Source organism: Narcine bancroftii, chromosome 3, assembly GCF_036971445.1.
Source record: "Narcine bancroftii isolate sNarBan1 chromosome 3, sNarBan1.hap1, whole genome shotgun sequence".
NCBI lineage: Eukaryota > Metazoa > Chordata > Chondrichthyes > Torpediniformes > Narcinidae > Narcine > Narcine bancroftii.
In genome coordinates, this window is record NC_091471.1 from 326,027,514 (window position 1) to 326,042,012 (window position 14,499).

The 14,499-nt window shown below is 64.7% G+C and overlaps 1 protein-coding gene across 1 annotated transcript in view; it reads right to left on the reverse strand.

Moving 5' to 3' along the window:
• The window catches only part of LOC138756870 (mucin-2-like), a 103,331-nt gene that overhangs the window by 6,021 nt on the left and 82,811 nt on the right, over positions 1 to 14,499 (reverse strand). The window contains exons 38-40 of the mRNA XM_069923264.1: positions 12,099 to 12,276; positions 11,577 to 11,757; positions 10,311 to 10,446 (exon numbers count right to left, since the gene is read on the reverse strand). Coding sequence (XP_069779365.1) covers positions 10,311 to 10,446; positions 11,577 to 11,757; positions 12,099 to 12,276 — 495 coding nt within the window. The remainder of the gene's footprint in view (positions 1 to 10,310; positions 10,447 to 11,576; positions 11,758 to 12,098; positions 12,277 to 14,499) is intronic.

A 14,499-nucleotide genomic window follows, 5' to 3' on the forward strand; every position in this document is an offset into this window, starting at 1 on the left:
GAAGAGAGGGGGCAATGGGGTCAGTGTGGGGGCTGTGGGGAGAGAGGGTGTGGTGGAATCAGCGTGGGGGCTGTAGGGAGAGAGGGGGCAGTGGGATCAGAGTGTTGGCTTTGGGGAGAGAACGCGGCGGTGGGAGTTGTGGGGAGAGAGGGCTGTGGGTAGAGGGGGCTGTGAGGAGAAGGGCCTGTGGGGAGAGAGGAGGGGTGTGGGATCAGTGTGGTGGCTGTGCGGATAGAGTGGGGCGGTGGGGGCTGTGGGGAGAGGGGGCTGTGGGGAGAGAGGGTGCTGTGGGGAGAGAGAGGACTGTGGGGAGGGAGGGGGCTGTGGGGAGAGAGTGGGCTGTGGGGAGAGAGGGGGCTGTGGGGAGAGAGCGGTGCGGTGGTTTCAGTGGAGGGAGATATTGCTGTGAGGGGAGAGAGCGGGGTGGTGGGGTCAGTGGGGGGAGAGATTGGTCTGTGGGGAGAGAGCGGAGCGGTGGGGTCAGTGGGGGGAGAGATTGGTCTGTGGGGAGAGAGCAGTGGGGTGGGGTCAGTGTGGAGGGAGTTTGGTCTGTGGGGAGAGAGTGGGGCGGTGGGGTCAGTGGGGGGAGAGATTGGTCTGTGGGGAGAGTGCGGGGCGGTGGGATCAGTGGGGGGAGAGATTGGTCTGTGGGGAGATAGCGGGGCAGTGGGGTGAGTGATTGGTCTGTGGTGAGAGTGCGGGGCGGTGGAATCAGTGGGTGGAGAGATTGGTCTGTGGGGAGAGAGCGGGGCGGTGGGGTCAGTGTAGGGGCTGTGGGGAGAGAGAGGGGCGGTGGGGTCAGTCTGGGGAGAGATTGGTCTGTGGCGGAGAACGGGGTGGTGGGATCAGAGTGGGGAGAGATTGGTCTGTGGGGAGAGTGCGGGGCAGTGGGGTCAGTGTGGGGAGAGATTGGTCTGTGGGGAGAGAGCGGGGCAGTGGGGTCAGTGTGGGGAGAGATTGGTCTGCGGAGAGAGTGCGGGGCGGTGGGGTCAGTGTGGGGGCTGTGGGGAGCGAGCGGGTCGGTGTGGTCAGTGTTGGGATAGATTGGTCTGTGGGTAGAGAGCTGGATGGTGGGGTCAGTGTGGGGAGAGATTGGTCTGTGGGGATAGAGCGGGGCGTTGGGGTCAGTGTAGGGGCTGTGGGGAGAGAGAGGGGCGGTGGGGTCAGTGTTGGGAGAGATTTTTCTGTGGGGAGAGAGCGGGTCTGAGGGGTCAGTGTGGCGAGAGATTGGTCTTCGGGGAGAGAGCGGGGAAGTGGGGTCAGTGTGGGGAGAGATTGGTCTTCGGGGAGAGAGCGGGGCAGTGGGGTCAGTGTGGTGAGAGATTTGTCTGAGGGGAGAGAGTGGGGCGGTGGGTCAGTGTTGGGAGAGATTTGTCTGTGGGGAGAGAGCGGGGCGGTGGGTGAAGTGTGGGGAGAGATTGGTCTGTGGGGAGAGAGCGGGGTCGTGGGGTGAGTGTGGGGAGAGATTGATTTGTGTGGAGAGTGCGGGACGGTGGGGTCAGTGTTGGGGCTGTGGGTAGCGAGCGGGTCGGTGAGGTCAGTGTTGGGAGAGATAGGTCTGTGGGGAGAGAGCGGGGTGGTGGGGTCAGTGTGGGAAGAGATTGGTCTGTGGGGAGAGAGCAGGGCGTTGGGTTCAGTGTAGGGGCTGTGGGGAGAGAGAGGGGCGGGGGGGACAGTGTGGTGAGGGATTGGTCTGTGGCGGAGAATGGGGTGGTGGGGTCAGAGTGGGGAGAGATTGGCCTGTGGGGAGAGTGCGGGGCAGTGGGGTCAGTGTGGGGAGAGATTGGTCTGTGGGGAGAGAGCGGGGCAGTGTGGTCAGTGTTGGGAGAGATTTGTCTGTGGGGAGAGAGCGTGGCATTGGGGTCAGTGAAGGGGCTGTGGGGAGAGAGAGGAGCGTTGGGGTCAGTGTTGGGAGAGATTTTTCTGTGGGGAGAGTGCTGGGCTGTGGGGTCAGTGTGGGGAGAGATTTGTTTTCGGGGAGATAGCGGGGCGTTGGGGTCAGTGTATGGGCTGTGGGGAGAGAGAGGGTCGGAGGGGTCAGTGTTGGGAGAGATTTGTCTGTTGGGAGAGAGCGGGGCGGTGGGTGAAGTGTGGGGAGAGATTGGTCTGTGGGAGGGAGCGGGTGGTGGGGTCCCTGCGGGGACTGTGGTGAGAGAGAGGGCAATAGAGTCAGTGCGGTTGCTATGGGGAGAGAGCGGAGCAGTGGGGTCAGTGTGGGGGCTGACACGGGGCTGTGGGGAGAAAGGAGGGCGGTGGGGAGAGAGGGGTGCAGTGGGGGTTCTGGGAAGAGAGGGGGCGATGGGGTCAGTGTGGGGGCTGTGGGGAGAGAAGGAGTGGTGGAGTCAGCGTGGGGGCTGTAGGGAGAGAGGGGGCAGTGCGATCAGAGTGTTGGCTTTGGGGAGAGAACGCGGCGGTGGGAGTTGTGGGGAGAGAGGGCTGTGGGTAGAGGGGGCTGTGAGGAGAAGGGCCTGTGGGGAGAGAGAGGGGCTGTGGGGTCAGTGTGGGGAGAGATTGGTCTTCGGAGAGAGAGCGGGGCGGTGGGGTCAGTGTGGGGAGAGATTGGTCTGTGGGGAGAGAGTGGGGCGGTGGGGTCAGTGGGGGGAGAGATTGGTCTGTGGGGAGAGTGCGGGGCGGTGGGATCAGTGGGGGGAGAGATTGGTCTGTGGGGAGATAGCGGGGCAGTGGGGTGAGTGATTGGTCTGTGGGGAGAGTGCGGGGCGGTGGGATCAGTGGGGGGAGAGATTGGTCTGTGGGGAGAGAGCGGGGCGGGGGGTCATTGTGGGGAGAGATTGGTCTGTGGGGAGAGAGTGGGGCGGTGGGGTCAGTGTGGGGAGATATTGGTCTGTGGGGAGAGAGCGGGGCCGTGGGGTTAGTGTTGGGAGAGATAGGTCTGTGGGGAGAGAGCTGGGTCGTTGGGTGAGTGTGGGGAGAGATTGGTTTGTGTGGAGAGTGCGGGGCGGTGGGATCAGTGGGGGGAGAGATTGGTCTGTGGGGAGATAGCGGGGCAGTGGGGTGAGTGATTGGTCTGTGGGGAGAGTGCGGGGCGGTGGGATCAGTGTGGGGAGAGATTGGTCTGTGGGGAGAGAGCGGGGCGGTGGTGTCAGTGGAGGGAGAGATTGCTCTGTGGGGAGAGAGCGGAGCGGTGGGGTCAGTGGGGGGAGAGATTGGTCTGTGGGGAGAGATCGGGGGTGTGGGTGAAGTGTGGGGAGAGATTGGTCTGTGGGAGGGAGCGGGTGGTGGGGTCACTGCGGGGTCTGTGGGGAGAGAGAGGGCAGTAGAGTCAGTGCAGTAGCTGTGGAGAGAGAGCGGAGCAGTAGGGTCAGTGTGGGGGCTGACACAGGGCTGTGGGGAGAAAGGAGGGCGGTGGGGAGAGAGTGGTGCGGTGGGGGTTGTGGGAAGAGAGGGGGCGATGGGGTCAGTGTGGGGGCTGTGGGGAGAGAGGGAGTGGTGGAGTCAGCGTTGGGGCTGTAGGGAGAGAGGGGGCAGTGGGATCAGAGTGTTGGGTTGGTGGAGAGAACGCGGCGGTGGGAGTTGTGGGGAGAGAGGGCTGTGGGTAGAGGGGGCTGTGAGGAGAAGGGCCTGTGGGGAGAGAGGAGGAGTGTGGGGTCAGTGTGGTGGCTGTGGGGATAGAGTGGGGCGGTGGGGGCTGTGGGGAGAGGGGGCTATGGGGAGAGAGGGTGCTGTGGGGAGAGAGCGGAGCGGTGGGGTCAGTGGGGGGAGAGATTGGTCTGTGGGGAAGAGAGCGGGGCGGTGGGGTCAGTGTGGGGAGAGATTGGTCTGTGGGGAGAGAGTGGGGCAGTGGGGTCAGTGGGGGGAGAGATTGGTCTGTGGGGAGAGTGCGGGGCGGTGGGATCAGTGGGGGGAGACATTGGTCTGTGGGGAGATAGCGGGGTAGTGGGGTGAGTGATTGGTCTGTGGGGAGAGTGCGGGGCGGGGGGTCATTGTGGGGAGAGATTGGTCTGTGGGGAGAGTGTGGGGCGGTGGGGTCAGTGTGGGGAGAGATTGGTCTGTGGGGAGAGAGCGGGGCGGTGGGGTTAGTGTTGGGAGAGATTGGTCTGTGGGGAGATAGCGGGGCAGTGGGGTGAGTGATTGGTCTGTGGGGAGAGTGCGGGGCGGTGGGATCAGTGGGGGGAGAGATTGTCTGTGGGGTGAGAGCGGGGCGGTGGGGTCAGTGTGGCGAGAGATTGGTCTGTGGGGAGAGAGCGGGGCGGTGGGGTCAGTGTGGGGAGAGATTGGTCTGTGGGGAGAGAGCGGGGCGGTGGGGTCAGTGTGGGGAGAGATTGGTCTGTGGGGAGAGAGCGGGGCGGTGGTGTCAGTATGGGGAGAGATTGGCTGTGGGGAGAGAGCGGGGCGGTGGGGTTAGTGTTGGGAGAGATTGGTGTGTGGGGAGAGAGCGGGGTCGTGCGCTGAGTGTGGGGAGAGATTGGTTTGTGTAGAGAGTGCGGGGCGGTGGGATCAGTGGGGGGAGAGATTGGTCTGTGCGGAGATAGCGGGGCAGTGGGGTGAGTGATTGGTCTGTGGGGAGAGTGCGGGGCGGTGGGATCAGTGGGGGGAAAGATTGGTCTGTGGGGAGAGAGCGGGCGGTGGGGTCAGTGGGGGTAGAGATTGGTCTGTGGGGAGAGAGCGGGGCGGTGGGGTCAGTGCGGGGAGAGATTGGTCGTGGGGAGAGAGTGGGGCAGTGGGGTCAGTGTGGGGAGAGATTGGTCTGCGGAGAGAGTGCGGGGCGGTGGGGTCAGTGTGGGGGCTGTGGGGAGCGAGCGGGGCAGTGGGGTCAGTGTGGGGAGAGATTGGTCTGTGGCGGAGAACGGGGTGGCGGGGTCAAAGTGGGGAGAGATTGGTCTCTGGGGAGAGAGCAGGGCGTTGGGGTCTGTGTATGGGCTGTGGGGAGAGAGAGGGGCGGTGGGGTCAGTGTTGGAAGAGATTTGTCTGTGGGGAGAGAGCGGGGCGGTGGTTGAAGTGTGGGGAGAGATTGGTCTGTGGGAGGGAGCGGGTGGTGGGGTCACTGCGGGGTCTGTGGGGAGAGTGAGGGCAGTAGAGTCAGTGCAGTAGCTGTGGGGAGAGAGCTGAGCAGTGGGGTCAGTGTGGGGGCTGACACGGGGCTGTGGGGAGAAAGGAGGGCGGTGGGGAGAGAGGGGTGCGGTGGGGGTTATGGGTAGAGAGGGGGCGATGGGTTCAGTGTGGGGGCTGTGGGTAGAGAGGGAGTGGTGGAGTCAGCGTGGGGACTGTAGGGAGAGAGGGGGCAGTGGGATCAGAGTGTTGGCTTTGGGGAGAGAACGCGGCGGTGGGAGTTGTGGGGAGAGAGGGCTGTGGGTAGAGGGGGCTGTGAGGAGAAGGGCCTGTGGGGAGAGAGGAGGGGTGTGGGATCAGTGTGGTGCCTGTGCGGATAGAGTGGGGCGGTGGGGGCTGTGGGGAGAGGGGGCTGTGGGGAGAGAGGGTGCTGTGGGGAGAGAGAGGACTGTGGGGAGGGAGGGGGCTGTGGGGAGAGAGGGGGCTGTGGGGAGAGAGGGGGCTGTGGGGAGAGAGCGGTGCGGTGGTTTCAGTGGAGGGAGATATTGCTCTGAGGGGAGAGAGCGGGGTGGTGGGGTCAGTGGGGGGAGAGATTGGTCTGTGGGGAGAGAGCGGAGCGGTGGGGTCAGTGGGGGGAGAGATTGGTCTGTGGGGAGAGAGCAGGGGGGTGGGGTCAGTGTGGAGGGAGATTGGTCTGTGGGGAGAGAGTGGGGCGGTGGGGTCAGTGGGGGGAGAGATTGGTCTGTGGGGAGAGTGCGGGGCGGTGGGATCAGTGGGGGGAGAGATTGGTCTGTGGGGAGATAGCGGGGCAGTGGGGTGAGTGATTGGTCTGTGGTGAGAGTGCGGGGCGGTGGGATCAGTGGGTGGAGAGATTGGTCTGTGGGGAGAGAGCGGGGCGGTGGGGTCAGTGTAGGGGCTGTGGGGAGAGAGAGGGGCGGTGGGGTCAGTCTGGGGAGAGATTGGTCTGTGGCGGAGAACGGGGTGGTGGGATCAGAGTGGGGAGAGATTGGTCTGTGGGGAGAGTGCGGGGCAGTGGGGTCAGTGTGGGGAGAGATTGGTCTGTGGGGAGAGAGCGGGGCAGTGGGGTCAGTGTGGGGAGAGATTGGTCTGCGGAGAGAGTGCGGGGCGGTGGGGTCAGTGTGGGGGCTGTGGGGAGCGAGCGGGTCGGTGTGGTCAGTGTTGGGATAGATTGGTCTGTGGGTAGAGAGCTGGATGGTGGGGTCAGTGTGGGGAGAGATTGGTCTGTGGGGATAGAGCGGGGCGTTGGGGTCAGTGTAGGGGCTGTGGGGAGAGAGAGGGGCGGTGGGGTCAGTGTTGGGAGAGATTTTTCTGTGGGGAGAGAGCGGGTCTGAGGGGTCAGTGTGGCGAGAGATTGGTCTTCGGGGAGAGAGCGGGGAAGTGGGGTCAGTGTGGGGAGAGATTGGTCTTCGGGGAGAGAGCGGGGCAGTGGGGTCAGTGTGGTGAGAGATTGGTCTGAGGGGAGAGAGTGGGGCGGTGGGTCAGTGTTGGGAGAGATTTGTCTGTGGGGAGAGAGCGGGGCGGTGAGTGAAGTGTGGGGAGAGATTGGTCTGTGGGGAGAGAGCGGGGTCATGGGGTGAGTGTGGGGAGAGATTGATTTGTGTGGAGAGTGCGGGACGGTGGGGTCAGTGTTGGGGCTGTGGGGAGCGAGCGGGTCGGTGAGGTCAGTGTTGGGAGAGATAGGTCTGTGGGGAGAGAGCGGGGTGGTGGGGTCAGTGTGGGAAGAGATTGGTCTGTGGGGAGGGAGCAGGGCGTTGGGTTCAGTGTAGGGGCTGTGGGGAGAGAGAGGGGCGGGGGGGACAGTGTGGTGAGGGATTGTTCTGTGGCGGAGAATGGGGTGGTGGGGTCAGAGTGGGGAGAGATTGGCCTGTGGGGAGAGTGCGGGGCAGTGGGGTCAGTGTGGGGAGAGATTGGTCTGTGGGGAGAGAGCGGGGCAGTGTGGTCAGTGTTGGGAGAGATTTGTCTGTGGGGAGAGAGCGTGGCGTTGGGGTCAGTGAAGGGGCTGTGGGGAGAGAGAGGAGCGTTGGGGTCAGTGTTGGGAGAGATTTTTCTGTGGGGAGAGTGCGGGGCTGTGGGGTCAGTGTGGGGAGAGATTTGTTTTCGGGGAGAGAGCGGGGCGTTGGGGTCAGTGTATGGGCTGTGGGGAGAGAGAGGGTCGGAGGGGTCAGTGTTGGGAGAGATTTGTCTGTGGGGAGAGAGCGGGGCGGTGGGTGAAGTGTGGGGAGAGATTGGTCTGTGGGAGGGAGCGGGTGGTGGGGTCCCTGCGGGGACTGTGGTGAGAGAGAGGGCAGTAGAGTCAGTGCGGTTGCTGTGGGGAGAGAGCGGAGCAGTGGGGTCAGTGTGGGGGCTGACACGGGGCTGTGGGGAGAAAGGAGGGCGGTGGGGAGAGAGGGGTGCAGTGGGGGTTCTGGGAAGAGAGGGGGCGATGGGGTCAGTGTGGGGGCTGTGGGGAGAGAGGGAGTGGTGGAGTCAGCGTGGGGGCTGTAGGGAGAGAGGGGGCAGTGCGATCAGAGTGTTGGCTTTGGGGAGAGAACGCGGCGGTGGGAGTTGTGGGGAGAGAGGGCTGTGGGTAGAGGGGGCTGTGAGGAGAAGGGCCTGTGGGGAGAGAGAGGGGCTGTGGGGTCAGTGTGGGGAGAGATTGGTCTTCGGAGAGAGAGCGGGGCGGTGGGGTCAGTGTGGGGAGAGATTGGTCTGTGGGGAGAGAGTGGGGCGGTGGGGTCAGTGGGGGGAGAGATTGGTCTGTGGGGAGAGTGCGGGGCGGTGGGATCAGTGGGGGGAGAGATTGGTCTGTGGGGAGATAGCGGGGCAGTGGGGTGAGTGATTGGTCTGTGGGGAGAGTGCGGGGCGGTGGGATCAGTGGGGGGAGAGATTGGTCTGTGGGGAGAGAGCGGGGCGGGGGGTCATTGTGGGGAGAGATTGGTCTGTGGGGAGAGAGTGGGGCGGTGGGGTCAGTGTGGGGAGATATTGGTCTGTGGGGAGAGAGCGGGGCCGTGGGGTTAGTGTTGGGAGAGATAGGTCTGTGGGGAGAGAGCGGGGTCGTTGGGTGAGTGTGGGGAGAGATTGGTTTGTGTGGAGAGTGCGGGGCGGTGGGATCAGTGGGGGGAGAGATTGGTCTGTGGGGAGATAGCGGGGCAGTGGGGTGAGTGATTGGTCTGTGGGGAGAGTGCGGGGCGGTGGGATCAGTGTGGGGAGAGATTGGTCTGTGGGGAGAGAGCGGGGCGGTGGTGTCAGTGGAGGGAGAGATTGCTCTGTGGGGAGAGAGCGGAGCGGTGGGGTCAGTGGGGGGAGAGATTGGTCTGTGGGGAGAGAGCGGGGGTGTGGGTGAAGTGTGGGGAGAGATTGGTCTGTGGAATGGAGCGGGTGGTGGGGTCACTGCGGGGTCTGTGGGGAGAGAGAGGGCAGTAGAGTCAGTGCAGTAGCTGTGGGGAGAGAGCGGAGCAGTAGGGTCAGTGTGGGGGCTGACACGGGGTTGTGGGGAGAAAGGAGGGCGGTGGGGAGAGAGGGGTGCAGTGGGGGTTCTGGGAAGAGAGGGGGCGATGGGGTCAGTGTGGGGGCTGTGGGGAGAGGGAGTGGTGGAGTCAGCGTTGGGGCTGTAGGGAGAGAGGGGGCAGTGGGATCAGAGTGTTGGGTTGGTGGAGAGAACGCGGCGGTGGGAGTTGTGGGGAGAGAGGGCTGTGGGTAGAGGGGGCTGTGAGGAGAAGGGCCTGTGGGGAGAGAGGAGGAGTGTGGGGTCAGTGTGGTGGCTGTGGGGATAGAGTGGGGCGGTGGGGGCTGTGGGGAGAGGGGGCTATGGGGAGAGAGGGTGCTGTGGGGAGAGAGGGGACTGTGGGGATAGAGGGGGCTGTGGGGAGAGAGGGGGCTGTGGGGAGAGAGGGGGCTGTGGGGACAGTGGGGGCTGTGGGGAGGGAGGTGGCTGTGGGGAGAGAGGGGGCTGTGGGGAGAGAGGGGGCTGTGGGGAGAGAGTGGGGCGGTGGGGTCAGTGTGGGGAGAGATTGGTCTGTGGGGAGAGTGCGGGGCGGTGGTGTCAGTGGAGGGAGAGATTGCTATGTGGGGAGAGAGCGGGGCGGTGGGGTCAGTGTGGGGAGAGATTGGTCTGTGGGGAGAGAGCGGAGCGGTGGGGTCAGTGGGGGGAGAGATTTGTCTGTGGGGAAGAGAGCGGGGCGGTGGGGTCAGTGTGGGGAGAGATTGGTCTGTGGGGAGAGAGTGGGGCGGTGGGGTCAGTGGGGGGAGAGATTGGTCTGTGGGGAGAGTGCGGGGTGGTGGGATCAGTGGGGGGAGAGATTGGTCTGTGGGGAGATAGCGGGGTAGTGGGGTGAGTGATTGGTCTGTGGGGAGAGTGCGGGGCGGGGGGTCATTGTGGGGAGAGATTGGTCTGTGGGGAGAGTGTGGGGCGGTGGGGTCAGTGTGGGGAGAGATTGGTCTGTGGGGAGAGAGCGGGGCGGTGGGGTTAGTGTTGGGAGAGATTGGTCTGTGGGGAGAGAGCGAGGTCGTTGGGTGAGTGTGGGGAGAGATTGGTTTGTGTGGAGAGTGCGGGGCGGTGGGATCAGTGGGGGGAGAGATTGGTCTGTGGGGAGATAGCGGTGCAGTGGGGTGAGTGATTGGTCTGTGGGGAGAGTGCGGGGCGGTGGTATCAGTGGGGGGAGAGATTGGTCTGTGGGGAGATAGCGGGGCGGTGGGATCAGTGGGGGGAGAGATTGTCTGTGGGGTGAGAGCGGGGCGGTGGGGTCAGTGTGGCGAGAGATTGGTCTGTGGGGAGAGAGCGGGGCGGTGGGGTCAGTGTGGGGAGAGATTGGTCTGTGGGGAGAGAGCGGGGCGGTGGGGTCAGTGTGGGGAGAGATTGGTCTGTGGGGAGAGAGCGGGGCGGTGGGGTCAGTGTGGGGAGAGATTGGTCTGTGGGGAGAGAGCGGGGCGGTGGTGTCAGTATGGGGAGAGATTGGCTGTGGGGAGAGAGCGGGGCGGTGGGGTTAGTGTTGGGAGAGATTGGTCTGCGGAGAGAGTGCGGGGCGGTGGGGTCAGTGTGGGGGCTGTGGGGAGCGAGCGGGTCGGTGTGGTCAGTGTTGGGATAGATTGGTCTGTGGGTAGAGAGCTGGATGGTGGGGTCAGAGTGGGGAGAGATTGGTCTCTGGGAAGAGAGCAGGGCGTTGGGGTCAGTGTATGGGCTGTGGGGAGAGAGAGTGGCGGTGGGGTCAGTGTTGGGAGAGATTTGTCTGTGGGGAGAGAGCGGGGCCGTGGGTGAAGTGTGGGGAGAGATTGGTCTGTGGGAGAGTGCAGGGTTGTGGGGTCACTGTAGGGGCTGTGGCGAAAGAGGGCTGTGGGTAGAGGGGGCTGTGGGTAGAGGGGGCTGTGGGTAGAGGGGGCTGTGGGGAGAGGGGGCTGTGGGGAGAGGGGGCTGTGGGGAGAGTAGGCTGTGGGCAGAGGAGGCTGTGGGCAGAGGAGGCTTTGGGGGGAAAGGGGGCTGTGGGGAGAAAGGGGGCTGTGGGGAGAGAGGGGGTTGTGGGGAGAGAGGGATCTGTGGGGAGATAGGGGGCTGTTGGGAGAGGGGGCTGTGGGGAGAGAGGGGGCTGTGGGGAGAGGGGGCAGTGAGGAGAGAGGTGACTGTGGGGAGAGAGAGGGACGGTGGGGTCAGTTTGGGGACTGTGGGGACAGAGTGAGGCGGTGGGGGCTGTGGGGAGAGGGGACTGTGGGGAGAAAGGGGTCTGTGGGGAGAGAGGGGGCTGTGGGGAGAGAGGGGGCTGTGGGGAGAGAGGGGGCTGTGGGGAGAGAGGGGGCTGTGGGGAGAGAGGGGGTTGTACGGAGAGAGGATGGTTGTGGGGTCAGTGTGGTGGCTGTAGGGAGAGAGTGAGGCGGTGGGGGCTGTGGGGAGAGGGGGCTGTGCAAAAAGGGGGCTGTGGGGAGAGTAGGCTGTGGGCAGAGGAGGCTGTGGGCAGAGGAGGCTGTGGGGAGAAAGGGGGCTGTAGGGAGAGAGGGGGTTGTGGGGAGAGAGGGATATGTGGGGAGAGAGGGGGCTGTTGGGAGAGGGGGCTGTGGGGAGAGAGGGGGCTGTGGGGAGAGGGGGCAGTGGGGAGAGAGGGGACTGTGGGGAGAGAGGGGCCTGTGGGGAGCGAGGGGGTCTGTGCGGAGAGAGCAGGGCGGTGGGGTCAGTGGGGGGAGAGATTGGTCTGTGGGGAGAGAGCGGGGCGGTGGGGTCAGTGGGGGGAGAGATTGGTCTGTGGCGGAGAACGGGGTGGTGGGGTCAGAGTGGGGAGAGATTGGTCTCTGGGAAGAGAGCAGGGCGTTGGGGTCAGTGTATGGGCTGTGGGGAGAGAGAGGGGCGGTGGCGTCAGTGTGGGGAGAGATTGGTCTGTGGCGGAGAACGGGGTGGTGGGGTCAGAGTGGGGAGAGATTGGTCTCTGGGAAGAGAGCAGCGCGTTGGGGTCAGTGTATGGGCTGTGGGGAGAGAGAGGGGCGGTAGGGTCAGTGTTGGGAGAGATTTGTCTGTGGGGAGAGAGCGGGGCGGTAGGTGAAGTGTGGAGAGAGATTGGTCTGTGGGAGGGAGCGGGTGGTGGGGTCACTGCGGGGTCTGTGGGGAGAGAGAGGGCAGTAGAGTCAGTGCGGTAGCTGTGGGGAGAGAGCGGAGCAGTGGGGTCAGTGTGGGGGCTGACACGGGGCTGTGGGGAGAAAGGGGGGCGGTGGGGAGAGAGGGGTGCGTTGGGGGTTGTGGGAAGAGAGGGGGCGATGGGGTCAGTGTGGGGGCTGTGGGGAGACAGGGAGTGTTGGAGTCAAAGTGGGGGCTGTAGGGAGAGAGGGGGCAGTGGGATCAGAGTGTTGGCTTTGGGGAGAGAACGCGGCAGTGGGAGTTGTGGGGAGAGAGGGCTGTGGGTAGAGGGGGCTGTGAGGAGAAGGGCCTGTGGGTAGAGAGGAGGGGTGTGGGGTCAGTGTGGTGGCTGTGGGGATAGAGTGGGGCGGTGGGGGCTGTGGGGAGAGGGGGCTGTGGAGAAAGAGGGGGCTGTGGGGAGAGAGATTGGTCTGAGGGGTAAGAGCAGGGCGGTGGGGTCAGTGTTGGGAGAGATTTGTCTGTGGGGAGAGAGCGGGGCCGTGGGTGAAGTGTGGGGAGAGATTGGTCTGTGGGAGAGTGCAGGGTTGTGGGGTCACTGTAGGGGCTGTGGCGAAAGAGGGCTGTGGGTAGAGGGGGCTGTGGGTAGAGGGGGCTGTGCGGAGAGGGGGCTGTGGGGAGAGTAGGCTGTGGGCAGAGGAGGCTGTGGGCAGAGGAGGCTGTGGGCAGAGGAGGCTGTGGGGGGAAAGGGGGCTGTGGGGAGAGAGGGGGTTGTGGGGAGAGAGGAATCTGTGGGGAGAGAGTGGGCTGTTGGGGCTGTGGGGAGAGAGGGGGCTGTGGGGAGAGGGGGCAGTGGGGAGAGAGGGGACTGTGGGGAGAGAGGGGCCTGTGGGGAGCGAGGGGGTCTGTGCGGAGAGAGCAGGGCGGTGGGGTCAGTGGGGGGAGAGATTGGTCTGTGAGGAGAGAGCGGAGCGGTGGGGTCAGTGGGGGGAGATATTGGTCTGTGGGCAGAGAGTAGGGCGGTGGGGTCAGTGTGGAGAGAGATTGGTCTGTGGGGAGAGAGCGGGGCGGTGGGGTCAGTGTGGGGAGAGATTGGTCTGTGGGGAGAGAGCGGCGCGGTGGGGTCAGTGAGGGGAGACATTGGTCTGTGGGGAGAGAGCGGGGCGGTGGGTTCAATGTGGGGAGAGGTGGTCTGTGGGCAGAGAGTAGGGCGGTGGGGTCAGTGTGGAGAGAGATTGGTCTGTGGGGAGAGAGCGGGGCGGTGGGGTCAGTGTGGGGAGAGATTGGTCTGTGGGGAGAGAGCGGGGCGGTGGGGTCAGTGTGGGGAGAGATTGGTCTGTGGGCTGAGAGCGGGGCGGTGGGGTCAGTGTGGGGAGAGAGCGGGGCGGTGGGGTCAGTGTGGGGAGAGATTGGTCTGTGGGGAGAGAGCGGGGCGGTGGGGTCAGTGTGGGGAGAGATTGGTCTGTGGGGTGAGAGCGGGCCGGTGGGGTCAGTGTGTGGAGAGATTGGTCTGTGGGGAGAGAGCGGGGCGGTGGGGTCAGTGTGGGGAGAGATTGGTCTGTGGGGTGAGAGTGGGGCGGTGGGGTCAGTGTGGGGAGAGATTGATCTGTGGGGAGAGAGCGGGGCCGTGGGGTTAGTGTTGGGAGTGATTCGTCTGTGGGGAGAGAGCGGGGTCGTCGGGTGAGTGTGGGGAGAGATTGGTCTGTGTGGAGAGTGCGCGACGGTGGGGTCAGTGTGGGGGCTGTGGGGAGCGAACGGGTCGGTGTGGTCAGTGTTGGGAGAGATTGGTCTGTGGGTAGAGAGCGGAGTGGTGGGGTCAGTGTGGGGAGAGATTGGTCTCTGAGGAGAGAGCAGGGCGTTGGGGTCAGTGTATGGGCTGTGGGGAGAGAGAGGGGCAGTGGGGTCAGTGTGGGGAGAGATTGGTCTGTGGCGGAGAACGGGGTGGTGGGGTCAGAGTGGGGAGAGATTGGTCTCTGGGGAGAGAGAAGGGCGTTGGGGTCAGTGTATGGGCTGTGGGGAGAGAGAGTGGCGGTGGGGTCAGTGTTGGGAGAGATTTGTCTGTGGGGAGAGAGCGGGGCGGTGGTGAAGTGTGGGGAGAGATTGGTCTGTGGGAGGGAGCGGGTGGTGGGGTGACTGCGGGGTCTGTGGGGAGAGAGAGGGCAGTAGAGTCAGTGCGGTAGCTGTGGGGAGAGAGCGGAGCAGTGGGGTCAGTGTGGGGGCTGACACGGGGCTGTGGGGAGAGAGGGGTGCGGTGGGGGTTGGGAAGAGAGGGGCCGATGGGGTCAGTGTGGGGGCTGTGGGGAGAGAGGGAGTGTTGGGGTCAGCGTGGGGGCTGTAGGGAGAGAGGGGGCAGTGGGATCAGAGTGTTGGCTTTGGGAGAGAACGCGGCGGTGGGAGTTGTGGGGAGAGAGGGCTGTGGGTAGAGGGGGCTGTGAGGAGAAGGGCCGTGGGTAGAGAGGAGGGATGTTGGGTCAGTGTGGTGGCTGTGGGGATAGAGTGGGGCGGGTGGCGGCTGTGGGGAGAGGGGGCTGTGGGGAGAGAGATTGGTCTGAGGGGAAAGAGCAGGGCAGTGGGGTCAGTGTGGGGAGAGATTGGTCTGTGGGCTGAGAGCGGGGCGGTGGGGTCAGTGTGGGGAGAGAGCGGGGCGGTGGGGTCAGTGTGGGGAGAGATTGGTCTGTGGGGAGAGAGCGGGGCGGTGGGGTCAGTGTGGGGAGAGATTGGTCTGTGGGGTGAGAGCGGGCCGGTGGGGTCAGTGTGTGGAGAGATTGGTCTGTGGGGAGAGAGCGGGGCGGTGGGGTCAGTGTGGGGAGAGTTTGGTCTGTGGGGAGAGAGCGGGGCGGTGAGGTCAGTGTGGGGAGAGATTGGTCTGTGGGGTGAGAGTTGGGCGGTGGGGTCAGTGTGGGGAGAGATTGATCTGTGGGGAGAGAGCGGGGCCGTGGGGT